We start from the raw sequence: 22,422 nt of genomic DNA, 5'->3' as shown, positions 1-22,422 counted from the left end.
ACTTGCATGAACGCACACACACACACACACACACACACACACACACACACACACACACACACACACACACACACACACACACACACACACACACACACACACACACACACACACACACACACACACACACACACACACACACACACACACAAATCAGAACCATAGACAGCCACATCATATTTAGCTTATGTTGATTGGACTAAATTGCAGTTACTCTCTGTGGTTCTAAATCAATAGTTGTTTAGCAGTCTGAAAATGTCAGAAACATTAACTTGCTAGACCATACTGTAGGTCGTGTAACTGTTTGTTACATGCAATATGCTTTGTGGACTTCATTGGACAGAGGTTGCTCTCTGGTTTTGTGATGAAACAAAGGTGTGGTTGAATTTATTCTGCCACTGTGTCTTCTTATTGTCTCAGCCTTAGGTATATATCAGGGTCACAAGGCATATGAACTAACAGGTTATAGAGATAACAACGCAATTACACATAGGTTGTAATATGGCATTTTTTTCTGGCTTTGCTTCCCTAGTTATATTGCCCACGCACCGCTACTGCAGACAGACACCACACACTGACAAATATAGAAGATGAAAGCTAGAATAGGCCTATGGTAGGTTACTCTGTCATCAACCAGCATCACGGGCCAGGGTGGGTGGCAATAATATAGAAATAGCCTAGTTCTAGCGGATAGCCTAGTTCTTTCGACAAACGGAGATAATTATACTTTGACGAGCTCAGTGAAAGAATGTCAAAAGCTTCAAAACAACTCATACTGACGTGTTATCTTTGGCAACTGACTGATGTGGAAGAGCATCCGCACCTTATGCACCTGCGTGACAGAATGGCGAGAAAATCCTTTTCAGTGAATCCATCCATTCACACATTCTAAGCGTTGCCTTCACCTGCTCACTCACTCTTCTAGACGTCTTTTTACCAATTTAGCCGTTTATGTGTATTATAGTACAGGTTAAAGTTGACGTTGCTGCTGATCGAGTCTGTTAAGATTGTGTACGTTTTTCTTTGCGCACCGAATTACGCAAGCAGCAACTGTCACTTTTCTCTTCATGCATTCTTTAGTTGCGCTTTAGTAATGGGCTGCGGAAGCACCAAAGTGCTGCCTGAAAGCTCGGTTAAAAACGGTTACGTGAGCTTCGTGAAGTCGGTAGTGGGCTACAGTCACAAAAGAAAAGAGTTAGACGATGAGCTACAGAAGTGTAAAGGGACGCAGAAAGACTTTTGGAGTGTTGTTCAGAGCAGTGGAGTTACGGGTACACAGGCGCCGTCACGCATTCTACTGCCGACGGGCCAGGATGGGCAGAGGCACAACAAAGTGGCCAAGTACAAGGCGAAGTTTGATCCCAGAGTCACAGCAAGGTAACTGTATACAAATCGTCAACGTTTGAAGATCAGTAGTAGCAATATAAATCAGTGCCAATACATTGTAGGTACTTAGACTAATTAATTTGCTAATGTTGTTGGTGATGATGACGACTCCACATTCTATGATATTTCATATTTATCTCCCATAGAAGACCTCACCTCACTAGAGTTGAATACAGTAGAACAGAACACTATTCTACTTCCCACTCACCCTTTTCTCTTCTCCTCCCTCCTGCCCTCTCTGTCCAGGTATGATATCAAGGCCCTGATCGGTAGGGGGAGCTTCAGCCGGGTGGTACGCGTCGAGCACCGAGCCACCCGCCAACCCTTCGCCATCAAGATGATGGAGGTCTGTAACTTATTTCTTCCAGTAGACCTAGGGAAGAGGTAGGGGGACAGTGAATGTTCATGAGGAGAGAAACAGAAGGAGAAGGAAGTGTGCAACATTAGTAAGGGCATTTATACCAACAAATTAAAAGTGCAGTAATATCAGTTGTCAAACTATTCAGAATTGTGTGTCATTTTATAAACTGAAATTCAACACCTGTTGCAGGTGGAGGCCAGGGAAGGGCGAGAGGTGTGTGACTCGGAGCTGGGGGTGCTACGCAGGGTCAGCCACCTCAATGTGGTGCAGCTGGTGGAGGTGTTCCAGTCGCCCCAGAGGGTCTACATGGTTCTGGAACTGGCCACGGGCGGGGAGCTGTTCGACCGTGTCATCGCTAAGGGCCACTTCACCGAGCGTGATGCCACCAGAGCCCTGCAGATGACTTTAGCCGGGGTGGGGTATCTTCATTCTCTGGGCATCACACACAGGGACCTGAAACCTGAGAATCTGTTGTACTACCACCCTGGAGCCGACTCACGCCTCCTGGTGACTGACTTTGGGCTGGCCAGCTTTGGGAACAAGGACCCTGGAGGGGGTAAGGATGGAAGTGGAGATGGAGATGGAATGGGCAGTGGAAGTGGAGTTGGGGGCTATGGAGTTGGATATAGTGGAGTTGGAAGAGGCAGTGGAAGGGGTGGAAGTCTGGGTGGAGTTCCAGGTGGTAAGGTAGCAAATAGGGATGGTAAGGGCAGCTGTGATAGAAGGGATGGAAAAGGCAGTGGAAGAGATGGAAGAGGGGATGGAGGAGGTGGCGGTAGAAGAGACTGGTCCATGACGACCACTTGTGGGACGCCAGAGTACATGGCCCCAGAGGTGGTCTTGAGGATGCCCTACTCCTGCCAGGTGGACATGTGGGCCCTGGGGGTCATAGCCTACATCCTACTCAGTGGCTCCATGCCCTTCGAGGACGACAGCCGGCCCAGACTCTACAGAGCCATCCTCAGGGGAAGGTACAGCTTCCACGGAGAGGTGAGTTGTTGTTGAGTTCCATCATGCGTTTCTTAAAGGGGKAATCTGGGATTCAAACAACAACAAAGCTGTCACCCCACTGCTTTTTTGGTGAACAGCAGAGGGATGGGGCTGGAGCAATGTAACCACTCTCAATTCATAGACTGAGTTATTGGTGCAAGGACTGACCATCCGTGAGATCCAAATCCTAGATTTCCTTCTTTAAATGTGTTTTTACTTTGAATGATCCATCTGTCTTTTTAGTTGTTTTGCTATGTAGTCCCATCGTGCGCAGCAGGCCAATGATCTGAGTGAAGTCCTTCTACATCCACTGCCTGCCACGCATCACACACTTTCAAACACTGTCTTTCACTCATGCAGAAGACACACACACACACTGTCACACACTCTCACACAATTTCTCTCAACAAGGTAACATAAACACACACACACACACAGTTACACACATCATATCCTCATCATTATTTCACCAGATAATTTCTAATAGTCTGAATCACTGAACTGAATGTCTCACTGAACATCTCAGAACCATCATGTGACGTTTGTCTCCATTGATCCCCTTCAGCAGATCCGCATGGTAACACACTTGAATGGATACGTATGTTTGTTGTGGCGTCTCCATTTGATTTAGCTCTTTGAAAACGCTTAGAGGGTAAATAGGGCCTTGTCGTTCATGTCCTCTCTGCTCCTTTCTGCTCCGTGCTGTAAGTGAACTGGATATTTGAACAGTTCTGTTAGAGCGCTCTCTCACACACACACACACGCTCAGTCTCTGTGGTGGTGTGTTTGTGGGGAGGTTTGGGTCCGTTCTTTCACGCTGATTACACCCCAGTCTGGGATTATTCAGTGAGCTTTAAAGCATGGCCCCGTTCTGTTGTATGCAGCGGCTTGACATTTCAGTCTGCTCTATTATTCCAATCTTTACTGCTGCTACACTGACCAGACAGACCACCAAAGGAATAATGGATATGGCTGAAACCCTGGGTGGGATTACAAAAAACATATTTCACATATTTATGGCTTTATAGAAATATTTCTTATGTAAAACTGAGAAAATATATTTGTGTTTAAGCTGTATAATAACCTTGTCTGCAACGGTTACGAAATGAATAACTAGTCTACTGATTTTGCCGCACTATTTATGTCTAGGGGTCTTAGGCCTAGCTACATGGTCGGTAACCTGATTTGATGTGTTCATAAATGTAAGAAGTAAGCGTGTGCGACTAGGCGTTGAATGTACACGTAACTGCCAAAGTAAAGGGAACACTTGATTAAATGAGGGAAAGAAAGTATTTTGAAAGCAGGTGCTTCCACAGAAGTGTGGTTCCTGAGTTAATTAAGCAATTAACATCATGCTTAGGGTCATGTATAACAATGCTGGGCAGGCCATTATTTTGGCTACCATGGCTATGCCCCCATAGGATGACAGTGCCCCCATCCACAGGGCACAGAGTATGTGAGCGGAGTTGAGCGGTCGGAAATCCCGCTCATCTCTCATGGAGTGGTGCATGCGCACTGCTCCTGCGCTCCACGTCCTTTCCAACCGTTCCGCTAAAAAACGCTCCTTGCTCAAAAGGAAAAAAAACTGCCTCTCCAAATTCATTCCATTCATTAAAATCACAATTTATCCAACAGCCATCGATTTTTGTGACTACCTGGACCTACCATTTGGGTATGAAGCATTGAAACCAAACCATATGATTTGAATGAAAAGTATGTTAATAAACAACAGAAAACTTTAAGAAGCGCTCATCATTTTAAATAGGCTATGTGTCGTATTAAACAACATATAAACACTCTAAATAGGTCAGGAGCCAGACAGGTAGCCTAAGAAGGATGAAAATGAATTATTTAGGCTATATTATTTAAATTATGTCAAGGCTGGCAGGGACATTAACCACTCAGCATTTAAACAACATTTCGTTTAATTAAATCATTATAGTCTATAAATTGCACATTTCGGCTGTGACTTAATTAGAATTAAATACAAATTAAACGAAAAATGCCTTATTAAGCTACATCTACAGTGCCTTTGAATTCATTTTTAGAAACATGAGTTTGGCCAGAGTCTGTGGCTTCAGGCTCATGCGATGGTGCCATATGCCATAGCTGACTCAGTCACCAGATCACAACCCAATTGAACAATTATGGGAGATTCTAGAGCGGGGCCTGACAGAGTTTTCCACCACCTTCAATAAAACACCAAATTAGAGTTACAGGAACTTGTAGAATCTATGCCAAGGTGCATTGAAGCTGTTCTGGCTCGTGGTGGCCCAACACCCTATTAAGACCTGAGTGGTGCAGCAGTCTAAGGCACTGCATCTCAGTGCAAGAGGGGTCACTACAGTCCCTGGTTCAAATCCAGGCTGAATCACTTCTGGCCATGATTGGGAGTCCCATAGGGGGGTGCACAATTGGCATAGCGTTGTCCGGGTTTGGCCGGAGTAGGCTGTCATTGTAAATAAGAATTTGTTCTTAACCCACTTGCCTAGTTAAATAAGACACTTTATGTTGGTGTTTCCTTTATTTTGGCAGTTACCTGTATGTACGCAGGATACTGCTACCTTACTTTAGGTTCAAGGACAGTTCCTTGACCTCTTGGTCGGCCAGTCCAAGCAGATTATTATTTGTTCAGATGGTGAAAAAAACAGAAATTTTATAAAATAGAAAAAGGCACACCCAAACTAAAGACAAAAACAAACAAAAGGCCTCATGGCCACCAAGCAAAACTAGCAGCCCTCACGACTCTGCCAGCTGGGACATTGACTGACGAATCACCTTAATTGGCAGCACCTGTATGCAAATAAAAGCTTGGCTCAGCATCTATACCCGGTTGCTGCTGTCACCTGGGGATTGAGTGTGGAAGTGTATAATGGTAGTGTGTTTGTATATGTCCTAACATTAACCTTCCCCCCATATCATAATCCAAGCCTCATGAATTTTATTTAACATATTTATGAAATTAGGGAAATTATATATTGTATCTGTTGCATTAAACAGCTGTAGAAGCCCATCCTTATACATCACATGTTCACAGGTGTGTGCAACCAGACTGTCTGTCTCTCATACCACCCACACACACTTACAGTGCCTTGCATATGTATTCATCCCCTTTGCTATCAAACCCCTAAATAAGATCTGGTGCAACCAATTACCTTCAAAGTCACATAATTAGTTAGATTGCACACAGGTGGACTTTATTTAAGTGTCACATGATCTGTCACATGATCTCAGTATACATACACCTGTTCTGAAAAGCCCCAGAGTCTGCAACACCACATAAGCAAGGGGCACCACCAAGCGAGCGGCACCATGAAGATCAAGGAGCTCTCCAAACAGGTCAGGGAGAAAGTTGTGAAGAAGTACAGATCAGGGTTGGGTTATAAAAAAATATCTGAAACTTGAACATCCCACGGAGCACCATTAAATCCATTATTAAAAAATGGAAAGAATATGGCACCACAACAAACCTGCCAGAGAGGGCCGCCCACCAAACGTCACTGACCAGACAAGGAGGGCATTAATCAGAGAGGCAACAAAGAGACCAAAGATAACCCTGAAGGAGCTGCAAAGTTCACAGCAGAATTGGAGTATCTGTCCATAGGACCACTTTAAGCCGTACACTCCGCGAAGCTGGGCTTTACGGAAGAGTGGCCAGAAAAAGCCATTGCTTAACTTCTTGAGAATACAGGGGGTGCTATTTCCCATTAGCATAATTTGCTCTACAGATTAAACTGCCTCTTATTCAATTATTGCTCTTACTATATGCATATAAATAATACCATTGGAAAGAAAACAATCTCTAGTTTCTAAAACCGTTTCAATTTTGTCTCTGAGTGATACAGAAGTCATTTGACAGCACTTTCCATGACCAAGAAAAAAAAAGCAAGATGTGTATGCCAGCTTCAACGCTCTGCCTATATATGGTCGTCCCCCTATGACCCGAAACACACCTCATTGGCCTTCCTCTGGTGTCAAGAGGACGTCAGAGGAAAAATATCTTGTTTATCTGGGACTGACGTGAAATGAGAGCTAATTCTTTGGCGTGACCGACAACTTCCGGTTCTCTAAATCGTGCGACTTGTAGCTGCGATTGTCTTCTGTTGTGCGGCCATTATGGATGAAAACTATCTCCGTCTCGAAGTTTGTTTGATACATGTGACCAGATCATCGTAATGTATGTTTTTTCAATATAGTTTAATCAGATTATTTGAATTTTTTCGGGAGTTTGTGGTGTTCCGTTGTCTGATTTTATTTACGTTTGAGAGATCCGTGCCACTCGACCAGTACCTGTGCTAAATGGAGTGGGAAAGGAACAATTCTGAACGGAACCAACGACTCATCTTGACAAAGGACACTTTGATCAACATTCTGATGAAAGATCAGCCATAGTAAGACCCAATTTACGATGTTATATCATATCTGTTGTGCATGTGAACGGCCGTGGGCGCCTAGCCGAATCTGCCTGGTATAGCTATGCTAATTTAGCGCTACATTTTGTTTTCGTTATAAAACATTTAATAAATCTGAAATATTGTTTGGATTCACCAGATGTTGGGCTTTCAATATCTGTACGCTGTGTATTTTTCTGAAATGTTTTAAGATGAGTAATTCGTTATATGACGTTGGTCTCTGTAATTGTTTCGGCTGGGTCAGCACTATTTCAGATTGCAGCTGCAATGTAGAACTGTGATGTATACCTGAAAAATGCACATTTTTCCAAAAAAAAAACTATGCTATACCATAAATATGTTATCAGACTGTCATCTTATGAAGTTGTTTCTTGGTTAGTGGCTATATATTTTTATTTAGTCGAATTAGTGATAGCTACTGACGCAGGAAAAAACTATTGGGAGTAAAAAAATCGTGTCCTTGCTAACGTGGTTAGCTAATAGATTTACATATTGTGTCTTCCCTGTAAAACATTTTAAAAATCTGAAATGGTGGCTTTATTCACAAGACCTGTATCTTTCATCTGGTGTCTTGGACTTGTGATTTAATGATATTTAGATGCTACAAGTTACTTGTGACGCTATGCTAGCTATGCTACTCAGTGGGGGGGGGGGGTGCTACCGGATCAGGGTTGGTGACTCGTGAGAAGTTAAAGAAAAAAATAAGCAAATATGTTTGGTGTTTGCCAAAAAGCATGTGGGAGACTCCCCAAACATATGGAAGAAGGTACTCTGGTCAGATGAGACTAAAATGTAGCTTTTTGGCCATCAAGAAAAATACTATGTCTGTCACAAACCCAACAGCTTTCATCACCCCGAGAACACCATCCCCACAGTGAAGCATGGTGGTGGCAGCATCATGCTGTSGAGATGTTTTTCATCGTCAGGGACTGGAAAACTGGTAGGAATTGAAGGAATGATGGATGGAGCTAAATACAGGGAAAATCTTGAGGGAAACCTATTTCAGTCTTCCAGAGATTTGAGACTCGGACGGATGTTCACCTTCCAGCAGGACAATGACCCTAAGCATACTGCTAAAGCAACACTTGAGGGGTTTAAGGGGAAACATGTACATGTCTTGGAATGGCCTAGTCAAAGCCCAGACCTCAGTCCAATTGAGAATATGGGGTATGACTTAAAGATTGCTGTACACCAGCGGACCCATCGAACTTGAAGGAACTGGAGCAGTTTTGCCTTGAAGAATGGGCAAACATCCCAGTGGCTAGATGTGTCAAGCTTATAGAGACATACCCCAAGAGACTTGCAGCTGTAATTGCTGCAAAAGGTGGTTCTACAATGTATTGACTTTGGGGGGGTGAATAGTTATGCACGCTCAAGTTTTCAGTTTTTTTGTCTTATTTCTTGCTTGTTTCACAAAAAAAATACTTAACATCTTCAAAGTGGTAGGCATGTTGTGTAAATCAAATGATACAAACCCCCAAAAATCTATTTTAATTCCAGGTTGTAAGGCAACAAAATAGGAAAAATGCCAAGGGGGGTGAATACTTTCGCAAGCCACTGTACATCCATGAACACACACACACACAAATCTACACACGCGCATACTAGTGATGCGCAGGTCAGCTGTTTGTTCAACCACACACCTGCAATAGCTAATAACCCATCTGTGATAATGTGAAAATTTGAGGCCCGCACCTGACCCTAACTCGCAAATAGGCCGATAGAAAATGTGCTGTGCTGTTACACAGGTGCACCTTGTGTTGGGTACAATAAAAGGCCACTCCAAAATGTGCAGTTTTGTCACACAACACAATGCCACAGATGTTTCACTTTTGCAGGAGCGTGCAATTGGCATGCAGACTTCAGGAATGTCCGCCAGAGCTGTTTCCAGATAGTTTTGTGTTAATTTCTCTACCATAAGCCACCTCCAACGTCATTTTAGAGAATTTGGCAGTACGTTCAACCAGCCTCACAACCGCAGACCATGTCATGTGTATGGGCTCGTGTGGGCGAGCGGTTTGCTGATGTGAACAGAGTGCCCCATGGTGGTGGTGGGGTTATGGTATGGGCAGGCATAAGCTACGGACAACAAACACAATTTTATTTTATCTATGGCAATTTGGATACACAGAGATACCATGATGAAATCTTGAGGCCCACTGTCATGCCATTCATCCGCCGCCATCACCTCATGTTTCAGCATGTTAATGGCCCCATGTCGCAAGGATCTGTAAACAATTGCATACTTGCCAGACATGTCACCAATTGAGCATGTTTGGTGTGCTCTATATCGACATGTACGACAGTGTTTTCCAGTTCCCGCCAATATCCAGCAACTTCGTACAGCCATTAAAGAGAAGTGGGACAATATTCCACAGGCCACAATCAACAGCCTGATCAACTCTTTGCAAAAGAGATGTGTCGCGCTGCATGAGGCAAATGGTGGTCACACCAGTGACTCACTGGTTTTCTGATCCACGCCCCTACTTTTTTTTAAGGTATCTGTGACCAACAGATGCATATCTGTATTCCCAGTCATGTGAAATCCATAGATGAATGGGCCTAATGAATTTATTTAAATTGACTGATTTCCTTATATGAACTGTAACTAAGTAGAATCTTTGAAATTGTTGCATATTGCATTTATATTTTTGTTCAATATAGTTGACATCAGTAAAGTTCTCTTTCATCTCTGCTTCTCTCGCTCAACAGACATTTAGGGACCGGGGAGAAAATGCAATAACTAAAAAAAATGGGAAAGATTTTTCGTGCAAAATGTTCAAATGATATCAGTTTGGCCGGTTTTAAGGAAATTAAAAGCAGTGGGAAAAAGCCAACATGTTTCTGATAAGATTTCAGTTCTGCTTGGATGCATATTATGGGATCCTGAGTGGCGCAGCGGTCTAAGTCGTCACTACAGACCCGGGTTCGATCACGGGCTCTATCACAACCGGCCGTGATCGGGAGTCCCATAGGGCGGCGCACAATTGGCCAAGCATCGTCCAGATTAGGGGAGGATTTGCCCTGGATAGGCCATCATTGTAAATAAGAATGTGTTCTTAACTAACTTGCCTAGTTAAATAAAGGTTAAATAAAAATAAATACAAATATTTTATATGGTTCAAATACTATCAGCTTTTATGAATCTGATAGAGATAGCGCCTTTACAGACAGTCCCTAACCACACATTCATTCTCTCAAGATGCTGAAAGAAAGAAATCATATTTCTCCACTCCTCTTCCCGAGTCAAAATGTCCATTTGGTGTATCATTTTACTGCAAAATATGCTTAATTCTGCAGGAGTTTGTATTATATTGGCTATGTGAGAGGTTATAGACCTACACGCAGTGTCCAGATTTCAGTTAGGATTTTATCAATTTACCCATCTAAACAGTAGGCTACAGTTCCCTTGACTTGCCATATTTGAAGTCCCCGTCTTGTAACTCTCGAATGTGTATAGCGCCTCACAATAATCACACTGCTATAATCCTCTTTTACCACTTCACAAAATCATTCCCAAACATGACTTTTATGGCCCTCCTTTCTCTTTATTTTAAACTCTCCTTTTCTCTCATTGAATTCAACTTCGACGTTGTCCTTTTTGCCACAGTGGATCGCCATGAACTTTTTCTGGCCAAGTTCCCAAAAAGCATTTGGCCATTGGCGAGTATTTGGCGCATACAGTTAGGCTATAAAGCTTTGGCTTACATACTCCACTAAAAGCGTTTAAGGAGCCCTACAGTACAGTAAATTGTGAGGAGCCAGCCAGAGATGGAGAGAGGGAGAGAGATAGGAAGATAGAGAGGGAGAGAGAGACAATGAAAGAGAGATTAATGGAGACAGAGCGAGAAAGAGAATGGGAGAGAAACAGAGCGAGAGAAAAAGACAAAGAGAGAGATAGAGAGCGACAGAGAGGAGAGCGAAAGAGTGGAGGAGGAAATGGCGGAGGAATGATAGCCCAGGTGTCATCCAAACTTCTTCCATTTAAGAATGATGGAGGCCACTGTGTTCTTGGGGGCCTTCAAAMAAATMTTTTGGTACCCTTCCCCAGATATGTGCCTRGACACAATCCTGTCTTGGAGCTCTACGGACAATTCCTTTGACCTCATGGCTTGGTTTTTGCTCTGACATGCACTGTCAACTGTGGGACCTTATATAGACAGGTGTGTGCCTTTCCAAATCATGTCCAATTAATTTAATTTACCACAGGTGGACTCCAATCAAGTAGTAGAAACATCTCAAGGATGATCAATGGCAACAGGGTGCACCTGAGCTACATTTTGAGTCTCATAGCAAAGGGTCTGTATACTTATGTAAATAAGGTGTTTCTGTTTTTTATTTTTAATGCATTTGCTAAAAATTCTAGAAACCTGTTTTCGCTTTGTCGTTATGGGGTATTGTGTGTAGACTGATGAGACTTTTTTTTAAATTTAATCCATTATAGAATAAGGCTGTAACGTAACAAAATTTGGAAAAAGTCAAGGGGTCTGAATAATTTCTTAATGAACTATATGTGCCGGTACTCATTTTGGGTGCCGGTACCTTTTATATTTAGTTGCAGTGACTTTAGTTGCAGTGAATACTTTTGAGCTAATATTATATAGGAGCTGTCTGTATCCTTTTGACTGGTGTTTTTTTAACCAAACTAAATATGCTTCTCTGCATCTCTGCTAAATCTAGGTAAAGGATTGAAAGAAATGTGAGTGTTGTTTGGTACATTTAGTAATTGCTTGCTTTTCTAAAGTCTACCAACCTTGCCAGCAGGCATGCCAGCTAACATAGTTAGACAAGCRAGCTACTCTAGCTTGATTGATAGCCTAAAATGGCTGATTGGTAGCTAGTTATGAGGTTAGGAGATTGGGAAACTATCTGGGCTAGCTAAAGCCAACTTTATAAAAGTGCTAGGTGGCTAGTAGTATTACAGAGAAACAACAACAAAAATGTTTTAACGGGACACATCTGAGGGGCATGTGCCCCCTATGGGCATGACGCCACACACGCACACACACACGCACACACACCACTTCTCCTTCCCCCACTGCAGTACAGCATCACAGGTGTCACAACCCTGGCCTCAGGCTGTGTGGTAGAAACTCATGTACTGTATACACTACTGAACTGTAGAGGTGAAGGAGGAGGGATGGGGGATAGGGGGTGGGGAGGAAGTTGCCTCTGGGCTTTTTGAGCCTTATCGCTCAACCTGTTCACTGCAAGCATGAGTTCATTGTGAACTTGCCTTAGCATGGTGATTTTTCTGCATTTGAACAAATTACAAAAGCCACACAATATTGACCTAAGCATCTGCATGGTAGATTTAGCAGCAAGAGCTATGCATGATTCTAATAGTTAGCCCAGTCTGCCACCTAGTGAGGGGACTGTGAATGAACTCAGCAGTCCATATAGAAAAACGATCTCCTCTTTATATTCCACTTGAGTCATGACATTTKAATTTGTTTACCACCTGGATTTGATATTTAGACTTTGACTGGTCATTTATGTTTGGTATTACAATATACATGCAGGCCAGTTATTTGGTTGATTTAAAACACCCGGCTACATTCTTCCATTGGCCTTAATAGCTGTGCTATTATAGTGGTATATACTGTATGTACTAATGTTATATAAGGTTGTCTTTGTTGCTATGGAAAATCCCTGCTGGAGTTCCACTTCCCATAACAGCAGCTAATAAATCTTTAGCAGTGACTGTCTGAGAGGCTTGCGTGCAGTTTTACATTATTCAGAGTGCATTATCCACACAATCACATTAGAGCTGTAATCCTAGCCTCTAGCGTTTTCTTTATTTGTTGTAATTATATGTTTGTCAGGTGAGGATGGATCCTGGCGCTAACAGAGCCGGAGCGAAGCGAGTCACTGACGCCTCACATCTTCCTGTCTCTCTAACAGCTAACAGCATGTTGCTCAATAAACCAGACCCTGTAGTGGTTTCTCTTCTAAGGTTACGTCCCCAAATGGCACTCTATTCACTATATAGTACACTACTTCTGACCAMGGCCCTATAAGTAGTGAACTATGTAGGCAATGAATAGGGTGCCATTTGGGACATAGTGTTATTCTCCTTCTTCCTCTGCCCAATACCTTTCCCTTTCTCTCCTAATCTGACTTTCTCCTCAGCAATGATATATGGTTCAGGCTCTTGTCCCTTTCCACCAAACCTAATAAAGCCACTGTTTTTTTATGTGAAAAATGTACAAAAWAAAACAAGAAAATATACTTGTATTTCAGGTCGTATCTGGTGCATAGACACAAAGACAGAAGACAACCACCCACAAAACCCAACACAAAACAGGCTACCTAAATATGGCTCCCAATCAGAGACAAATGACTAACACCTGCCTCTGATTGGGAACCATATCAGGCCAAACACAGAAACAGGAAAACTAGACACACAACATAGAATGCCCACTCAGCTCACGTCCTGACCAACACTAAAACAAAGAAAACACAAAATAACTATGGTCAGAACGTGACAATATCTTAATAGAAAATGACTCAAGTAAAAGTGAAAGTCACCCAGTAAAATCCTACTCTTAGTAAAAGTCTAAACAAAAGTATTTGTTTTTTATGCTTAAGTATCAAAAGTAAATGTTACTGCTAAAATGTACTTAGAAGTATAAATCATTTCAAATTCCTTATATTAAGCAAACAACACTCAGACATCATTGACAAACAAAGCATGTGTTTAGTGACCGCCTGCTAAGCATTCAAAATGTACTTTTGGGTGTCAGGGAAAATGTATGGAGTAAAAAGTACATAATATTCTTTAGGAACATAGTGAAGTAAAAGTAAAAGTTGTAAAAAATATAAATAGTAAAGTAAAGTACACATACCCCCAAAAAACTACTTAAGTAGTACTTTCAAGTATTTTTACTTAAGTACTTTACACCACTGGTATCAAACACATTTTGTTTGCTTTTCATGTGTTTGATACCTTTCCATTATATCATAACAGCTGATGTTCTGAAAGAGCTGCAAAATCTGAACCAGTACAAATCAGCCGGGCAAGACAATCTGGACCCTCTCTTTCTAAAATTATCCGCCGCAGTTGTTGCAACCCATATTACTAGCCTGTTCAACCTCTTTCGTATCGTCTGAGATCCCTAAAGATTGGAAAGCGGTCGCGGTCATCCCCCTCTTCAAAGGGGGAGACACTCTAGACCCAAACTGTTACAGACCTATATCCATCCTGCCCTGCTTTTCTAAAGTCAACAAACAGATCACCGACCATTTCGAATCCCACCGTACCTTCTCTGCTATGCAATCTGGTTTCCGAGCTGGTCACGGGTGCACCTCAGCCACACTCAAGGTCCTAAACAATATTATAACCGCCATCGATAGGAGACAGTACTGTGCAGCCGTCTTCAACGACCTGGCCAAGGCTTTCCACTCTGTCAATCACCGTATTCTTATCGGCAGACTCAACAGCCTTGGTTTCTCTAATGACTGCCTCGCCTGGTTCACTAACTACTTCTCAGATAGAGTTCAGTGTGTCAAATCGGAGGACCTGTTGTCTGGACCTCTGGCAGTCTCTATGGGGGTGCCACAGGGTTCAATTCTCGGGCCGACTCTCTTCTCTGTATATATCAATGATGTCGCTCTTGCTGCAGGTGATTATTTGATCCACCTCTACACAGACGACACCATTCTGTATACATCTGGCCCTTCTTTGGACACTGTGTTAACTAACCTCCAAACGAGCTTCAACGCCATACAACACTCCTTCCGTGGCCTCCACCTGCTCTTAAATGCTAGTAAAACTAAATGCATGCTCTTCAACCGATCGCTGCTCGCACCCGCCAGCCCGACTTGCATCACTACTCTGGACATCTAACTTAGAATATGTGGACAACTATAAATACCTAGGTGTCTGGTTAGACTATAAACTCTCCTTCCAGACTCACATTAAGCATCTCCAATCCAAAGTTAAATCTACAATCGGCTTCCTATTTTGCAACAAAGCCTCTTTCACTCACACTGCCAAACTTACCCTTGTAAAGCTGACTATCCTACCGATCCTTGACTTCGGCGATGTCATTTACAAATTTTCCTCCAACACTCTACTCAGCAAATTGGATGCAATCTATCACAGTGCCATCCGTTTTGTCACCAAAGCCCATATACTACCCACCACTGCGACCTGTGTGCTCTTGTTGGCTGGTCCTCGCTACGTATTCGTTGCCAAACCCACTGGCTCCAGGTCAGTGGAGTGCCAAGGGGGTAAATACTTTATGCTTGTAGTCGCTAAGGACTGGGGAGTTTTTCAGTATAAAAAATAAACAGAATGGAGTTAAGSACAGGCAAAATCTTAGAGGAAAACCTGGTTCAGTCTGCTTTCCACCAGACACTGCGAGATTAATTCACATTTCAGCAGGACAATAACTTAAAACACAAGGCCAAATCTACACTGGAGTTGCTTACCAAGAAGACAGTGAATGTTCCTGAGTGGCCGAATTACAGTTTTGACTTAAATCTACCTGAAAATGGTTTTCTAGCAATTATCAACAACCAATATGACAGAGCTTGAAGTATTTTTTAAATAATAAATGGGAAAATGTTGCACTATCCAGGTGTGGAAAGCTCTTAGAGACATAACCAGAAACACTCACAGCTGTAATCGCTGCCAAATGTGCTTCTACTAAGTATGACTCAGGGGTGTGCATACTTATGTAAATTAGATATTTCTGTGTTTCATTTTCAATAAATGTGCAAAAATGTATAAAAACCTGTTTTCACTTTGTCATTATGGGGTATTGTGTGTAGATGAGTGAGAGAGAAAAATCTATTTAATCAATTTTAAATTCGGGCTGTAACACAACAAAATGTGTAATAAGTCAAGGGGTATGAATGATTTCTGAAGGCACTGTAAGCAGTCATCAGTCAGAACATTATGATTCTGAAGGACAGGCAAACACTGGTATGTGGTTGTGGAGCTCAATCAAATACTGCTTCTCTCAGGTGTGAAATAACACAGTGAAGGGAGTCTGTGAGGAGCATGTTTATGGTGCTTTGTGTGCAGTACTTTCTGCTCAGTTACAGACAGACAGTTGACTTCTCCTTCTTTCTCTTCATCTCTCTCAGTTCTCTCTAGTGTAGTACACTGTGTCTATGAGTGAGACCTGCTTCTCTTTAAATTCACCTCCCTGGCAACAGTTTTGCAATTGTCAATTTCATGGTTGATTAATTGTCATTACTGGGTGAGAGACACAAAAGGAGAAATGCATTTCTGGATTAAAATGGAGAGGAGCGAGACCTTCCCCGAAGAGCGAGGCTCATCTGCTTTTGCAAGGTTGAATTAAGAATAAGAGAGAAACATTCATTCATCCACTGTTTTCCTTGGGTTGTTGTTGTAGCCCTTATTGTACAGAAGAACATTTTAAAGTGAGATGTTTGATATATTTTGATTAAAGGTATCATGCTCTACTTAGCAGTAAAGTGAGAAAAGCTTATCATGCATTGCATTGTGCATTGACAGTAATAATACAAGTAAATGGCACTTAGCCTGAGGTAACAAATGATTACACTATTACAAATAATCAAAGCCTCAAAAGTATTTATAGAGAGAGCTTAGTGGGAAGGAAATTAGTCATTATTTTTGGGTTTATGACATTATTTTCTCTGTTGAATGACATTGATGAGTTTGAGTCTTGGTTGTTTAGGCGACAGGTAGATTTTGTAGATTTTGTTCTTGAGCTATTAAGGTATTAAAGTATTATAATCAATATACAGTACCAGTCAAAAGTTTGGACACCTACTCATTCAAGGGTTTTTCTTTATTTTTACTATTTTCTACATTGTAGAATAATAGTGAAGACATCAAAACTATGAAATAACACATATGAAATCATGTAGTAACCAAAAAAGTGTTTAACAGATCAAAATATATTTTATATTTGAGATTCTTCAAAGTAGCCACCCTTTGCCTTGATGACAGCTTTGCACACTCTTGGCATTATATCAACCAACTTCACCTGGAATGCTTTTCCAACTGCCTTAAAGAAGTTCCCACATATGCTGAGCACTTGTTGGCTGCTTTTCCTTCACTCTGGGGTCCAACTCATCCCAAACTATCTCAATTCGGTTGAGGTCGGGTGATTGTGGAGGCCAGGTCATCTGATGCAGCACTCCATCACTCTCCTTCTTGGTCAAATAGCTCTTACACAGCCTGGAGGTGTGTTGGATTATTGTCCTGTTGAAAAACAAATGATTGCCCCACTAAGCTCAAACCAGATGGGATGGCGTATCGCTGCAGAATGCTGTGGTGCCATGCTGGTTAATTAGGGATAGCTCCCTTTTTTTKAATTTTCGCCAAAAATGACGTACTCAAATCTAACTGCCTGTAGCTCAGGCCCTGAAGCAAGGATATGCATATTCTAGGTACCATTTGAAAGGAAACACTTTGAAGTTTGTGGAAATGTAGGAGAATATATCACAATAGATCTGGTAGAAGAAAATACAAAGAAAAAAACAACCATTTAAAAAAAAAATCTACCACCATCTTTGAAATGCAACAGAAAGGTCCCACATCTAGCCATCACTCTGGTTGTAATTCTGATGGTGTACACAAGATGGCAGCAGTGTGTGTGCAAACGGATAACTTGAAGTATGAGCAAACTACATGACATTTAGTGTAAAGTCACCCAGGTACATTTGGGCAAATCGTGAAGAAGACATTTTTTATTTATTTAACCAGGCAAGTCAGTTAAGAACAAATTCTTATTTACAATGATGGCCTAGGAACAGTGTGTTAACTGCCTTGTTCAGGGGCAGAATTACAATTTTTTTACCTTGTCAGCTCAGGGATTTGATCTAGCAACCTTTCGGTTACTTGCCCAACGCTCTATCCACTAGGCTACCTGCCGCCCCATTACATTTTTCTGCAAGAATATCGTCAAATCGTAATACATGGTCTTTTATTTAGCTTTTCCAGTATTAGTAGCCATATTATAAGTTCAACATTTGCAAAACATCCAGTTTTCATAACTTCATAACTCTCCATATTCTAATCATTATTGTCCAAAAGGAAAAGGCTTGCTGTCGCACAGCTACATTTTGCGACAAATACGTGGTTTCCGGATACTCCCGTAAATCCCAGCTCATTGGCTATCTAGCTAGCTTTGTTTGACCCCGATTGGTGCTTATTTGACAAAGTTACAGTCGATCAAGTGAAGACTGCCCGCGTTATCGGCGTGCCATGAAGGCGTCGCTCTCTGACCAAATTTGGTGTCCTATAGGATATACTACACCCCTAATGATATAGTGAAGTCTGGTTACGTTCTAGGATCGCTGAGGWATACATACAGACYTGATTTGACTGGTTGAAACAACGTTTAGGGTTCGATTTTCACAGATTCCTTTCTTTGCAGTGGAAATACAAAATCGATTGTGCATGCTATATGGACTTTTTTCTGAAATGAAAAAGGATTTTATCTAACAAAACTACACTTCATGTTATCTCTGGGACCCTTTGGATGATAAATCAGAGCAAGATTTCAGAATGTAAGTACACATTTCACCTTCAGAGGTGAATTTATGAAAAAAGTGTTTTGTTGTTAGGAGCTCTCCTCAAACAATAGCAGGGCATTTTTTTCACAGTAATAGCTACTGTAAATTGGACAGTGCAGTTATATTAACAATAATTTCAGCTTTCAGCCGATATAAGACACTTATATGTACCGGACATTTGTTGTTTCTCTAAAATCTACGATCATGACACAAGGCTCTGCATGATTTACAACTMTCCCGTTGATGGGTCGCCTATCCCTAAGAAGTTTTAATTTTAAGTGTCCCTTGACTTCTAAAAAAATCACATACAGTGTCACCAGCAAAGCACCCCTACACCATCACAGCTCCTCCTCCGTGCTTCATGGTGGGAACTACACATGCAGAGATCATCCGTTCACCTACTCCGCGTCTCACAAAGACACGGCGGTTGGAACCAAAAATCTCAAATATGGACTCATCAGACCAAAGGACAGATTTCCACCGGTCTAATGTCCATTGCTCGTTTTTCTTGGGCCAAGCAAGTCTTTTCTTCTTATTGGTGTCCTTTAGTAGTGGCTCCTTTGCAGCAATTCGACCATGAAGGCCTGATTCACGCAGTCTCCTCTGAACAGTTGATGTTGAGATGTGTCTGTTACTTGAACTCTGTGAAGCATTTATTTGTGCTGCAATTTCTGAGGCTGGTAACTCTAATGAACTTATCCTCTGCAGTAGAGGTAACTCTGGGTCTTCCTTTCCTGTGGCGGTCCTCATGATCGTGTTTCATCATAGCGCTTGATGGTTTTTGCGATTGCACTTGAAGAAACGCTCAAAGTTCTTGAAATGTTCCGTATTGACTGACCTTCATGTCTTAAAGTAATGATGGACTGTCGTTTCTCTTTGCTTATTTGAGCTGTTCTTGTCAAAATATGGACCCTACCTTGTCACAACACAACTGATTGGCTCAAACGCATTAAGGAAAGAAATTCCACAAATTAACTTTTAACAAGGCACACCTGTTAATTGAAATGCATTCCAGGTGACTACCTCATGAAGCTGGTTGAGAGAATGCCAAGAGTGTGCAAAGCTGTCATCAAGGCAAAGGGTGGCTACTTTGAAGAATCTCAAATGTAAAATATATTTTGATTTGTTTAACACTTTTTTGCTTACTACATGATTACATATGTGTTATTTCATTGTTTTGATGTCTTCACTATTATTCTATAATGTAGAAAATAGTAAAAATAAAGAAAAACCCTTAAATGAGTAGGTGTGTCCAAACTTTTGCCTGGTACTGTATGTATTATTAATATGGATTTCACCTGTCACTGTTGTCAAGCCGATGCTAAGCATGCTATACTTTCTAATACCAAAACAATTGCATTATTGCCAGCTGCACCTGTGAATGTGGAGAGGTGACACAAAGGTTACTAAGTCAGAGTGCACTTCAGGCTTTTTTAGCACAATTTGGGTTACTTTTAAGAACAACTTGATTATGAGGATCATTGTCTCTATGACAGAATGCCAAAAGGATTCTGATTTATTAAACAGATTATATATTCTTTATTGAAAAGACACTGCATGTTGATGACGGTCTATTCATGAGTGTAATTTTATTCATTACAAAGGGGAATAATTTGATATTTGAATTAACAATGAACTGAAAGACCCCATAGATGTGGTGTGGAGCAGGGTTGTTTTGTGAAGCTAGTGTAAATATAATAATTATCCTAGGACCCATTCCCACATAGACCTAAATCCAGTTCTGTCATATTCAGGTTTCAAAGTAATTCCAATTTGTAAGTCGCTCTGGATAAGAGCGTCTGCTAAATGACTTAAATGTAAATGTAAAATGTAATTCAGCCAAGACTGGTCCATTTAGCCAGTGACATTTAGCTGTGCTAAACTGTTGGGCAGCAGAGGTCAGGGAACACACTCGTAGAGGCCTATGTAATCAAATCTTGGTCTGTGTGTCCCATATGTAGTGCACTATAAAGGGAATAAGGTGCAGTTTGGGATGTATACCTGGAAGTTGGTGTCAATTTTGATTGAACAGGACTTTGAGATCATCCTGTTGTCTTCCAATCAAGTATTTAGACACTAGATTCACCGAATCAAGGGGCTGTTACACTTTAAGGGTATCTAGGGAATAGTGAGAATGTACTCTGCTATTTTAGAAATGTAGTATAATAGACCATCTGGTATTAGTATTTTATTAGGATCCCCATTAGCTGTTGCAAAAGCAGCAGCTACTCTTCCTGGGGTCCACACAAAACATGACATAATACAGAGCAGTAATAGACATGAACAGCTCAAGGACAGAACTACATCAATTTATGTGAGCAGTGGAGTCTAAAGTAAATTAGTTGAGGTAAGTCCTACTTACAATAATAAGGGCAGTAGGACAGATAGCTAATTATTATGAAAGTTGACCTTTCATTTCTAATCTTTATAACAGGTCTGTACTGTAAGTCGTATTACTGTATACATAGTGTGAATGATTACCTCTCTCCTCTCCTCTTCCCATCATAGCCCTGGCCCTCTGTTTCCAACCTGGCTAAGGACTTCATCGAGTGCCTCCTAGGGGTGGACCCTTCATCTCGCCTCACCGCCATCCAGGCCCTCCACCACCCCTGGGTGGTCACTTTGTCAGCAAGCTCCTCGTCCATGACCAACCTGCATCGCTCCATCTCCCAGAACCTCCGGCGGCGGGCGTCTCGGGCCTCCGTACCCTCCTCCTCGTCATCCTCCCAATGCCCCAGCAGCACAGGCTCCGGGGCCAGCCACAGTCGATTTACACATCAGTGGGAGAAAGATCTGCTGGAGAAGAAGCAAACCCAGAGACCCACCATCCAGAACCAGAGACGACAGCCAGGGAACCAGGCTACGACCCAGTCTCTAAGACCCACCTCCCAGCCCAACAAGCCCCCTGAGCAGGTTCAGCCAGCGGGCTCCACCACCACCACCCAGCCAGGGTCGCCCTGACAAAATCCCAGTCACAGTCAGGCTAATATCAGCAGCACAACAGCTGTTCAGGCTAAGTCTGCTGTCTTACTGCTGCAGACATTGGTGTGTCTCCCAAATGGCACCCTATTCCCTATTTAGTGCACTACTTTTGACCAGTGGTGTCTGTGGGTCAGGCTGAAAGCTTTAGCCTGTTCTGTTGCTGCCACTCTGTCTTAGTTACAGACCCATGCTCAGCTATACACTCTGATCCCTCTCAGGCTACCTCAACACTTGGTTGCTCACAAACACGCTACACAGACTGAGGCTTTTCCTAAGACAGTACCATCTCCAACCCCAGCAGAGATGATCAGACTTTGCCTTAAAGAATAGGCAAAACATCAGATAATTTTTAAGGTGTCATATAAGTGAAACTCTAGTACAGGCCCTATTTTCTTTCAGGAGAGTAAAGGGTTAAGTAAATAAGTATGAGTGAAACTCTGCGGGATGAGGCTTGACAGGCAGTGGGACGCTACCTCTTTAAACACCCAGCTCTGTAACAGTGTAATAAACCATCATCAATATTTAAATTGAGTACCTGAAAACTTTATTTCAAATCCAAAACGTTCTAGGAAAAGGCTATGAGGAGAGGAAAACAAAAAATAAAATCAAAGTTTGAAAGTGCATTAAAATGCAAAAAGGATGGGAAGAATAATTGCTCCATTTCATCTGGCATTATCACAAATTATATTCATGATTTTTTGTGTTTTGTATTAATCTTGGTGATTCATGTTCTCAGTTGAAGATGACTTGGGGTACGTGCAAAATGGCACT

At 41.9% G+C, this 22,422-nt stretch overlaps 1 protein-coding gene across 1 annotated transcript; it reads left to right on the top strand.

Moving 5' to 3' along the window:
- Positions 1-1,093: 1,093 nt before the first annotated feature.
- LOC139028713 (serine/threonine-protein kinase H1-like) lies at positions 1,094-22,017 on the top strand. The gene is made up of 4 exons (XM_070446750.1): positions 1,094-1,377; positions 1,633-1,732; positions 1,937-2,737; positions 21,178-22,017. Exons 1-4 carry the CDS (start codon positions 1,094-1,096, stop codon positions 21,628-21,630), a joined length of 1,638 nt encoding a protein of 545 aa, XP_070302851.1. The 3' UTR covers positions 21,631-22,017.
- The last annotated feature ends 405 nt before the right edge of the window (positions 22,018-22,422 follow it).

The sequence above is a fragment of the Salvelinus sp. IW2-2015 genome, linkage group LG14 (assembly GCF_002910315.2).
Source record: "Salvelinus sp. IW2-2015 linkage group LG14, ASM291031v2, whole genome shotgun sequence".
NCBI classification, from domain to species: Eukaryota; Metazoa; Chordata; class Actinopteri; order Salmoniformes; family Salmonidae; genus Salvelinus; species Salvelinus sp. IW2-2015.
The sequence above is the reverse complement of the archived record's forward strand: the minus strand, read 5'-3'. Positions and strand labels throughout refer to the sequence as shown.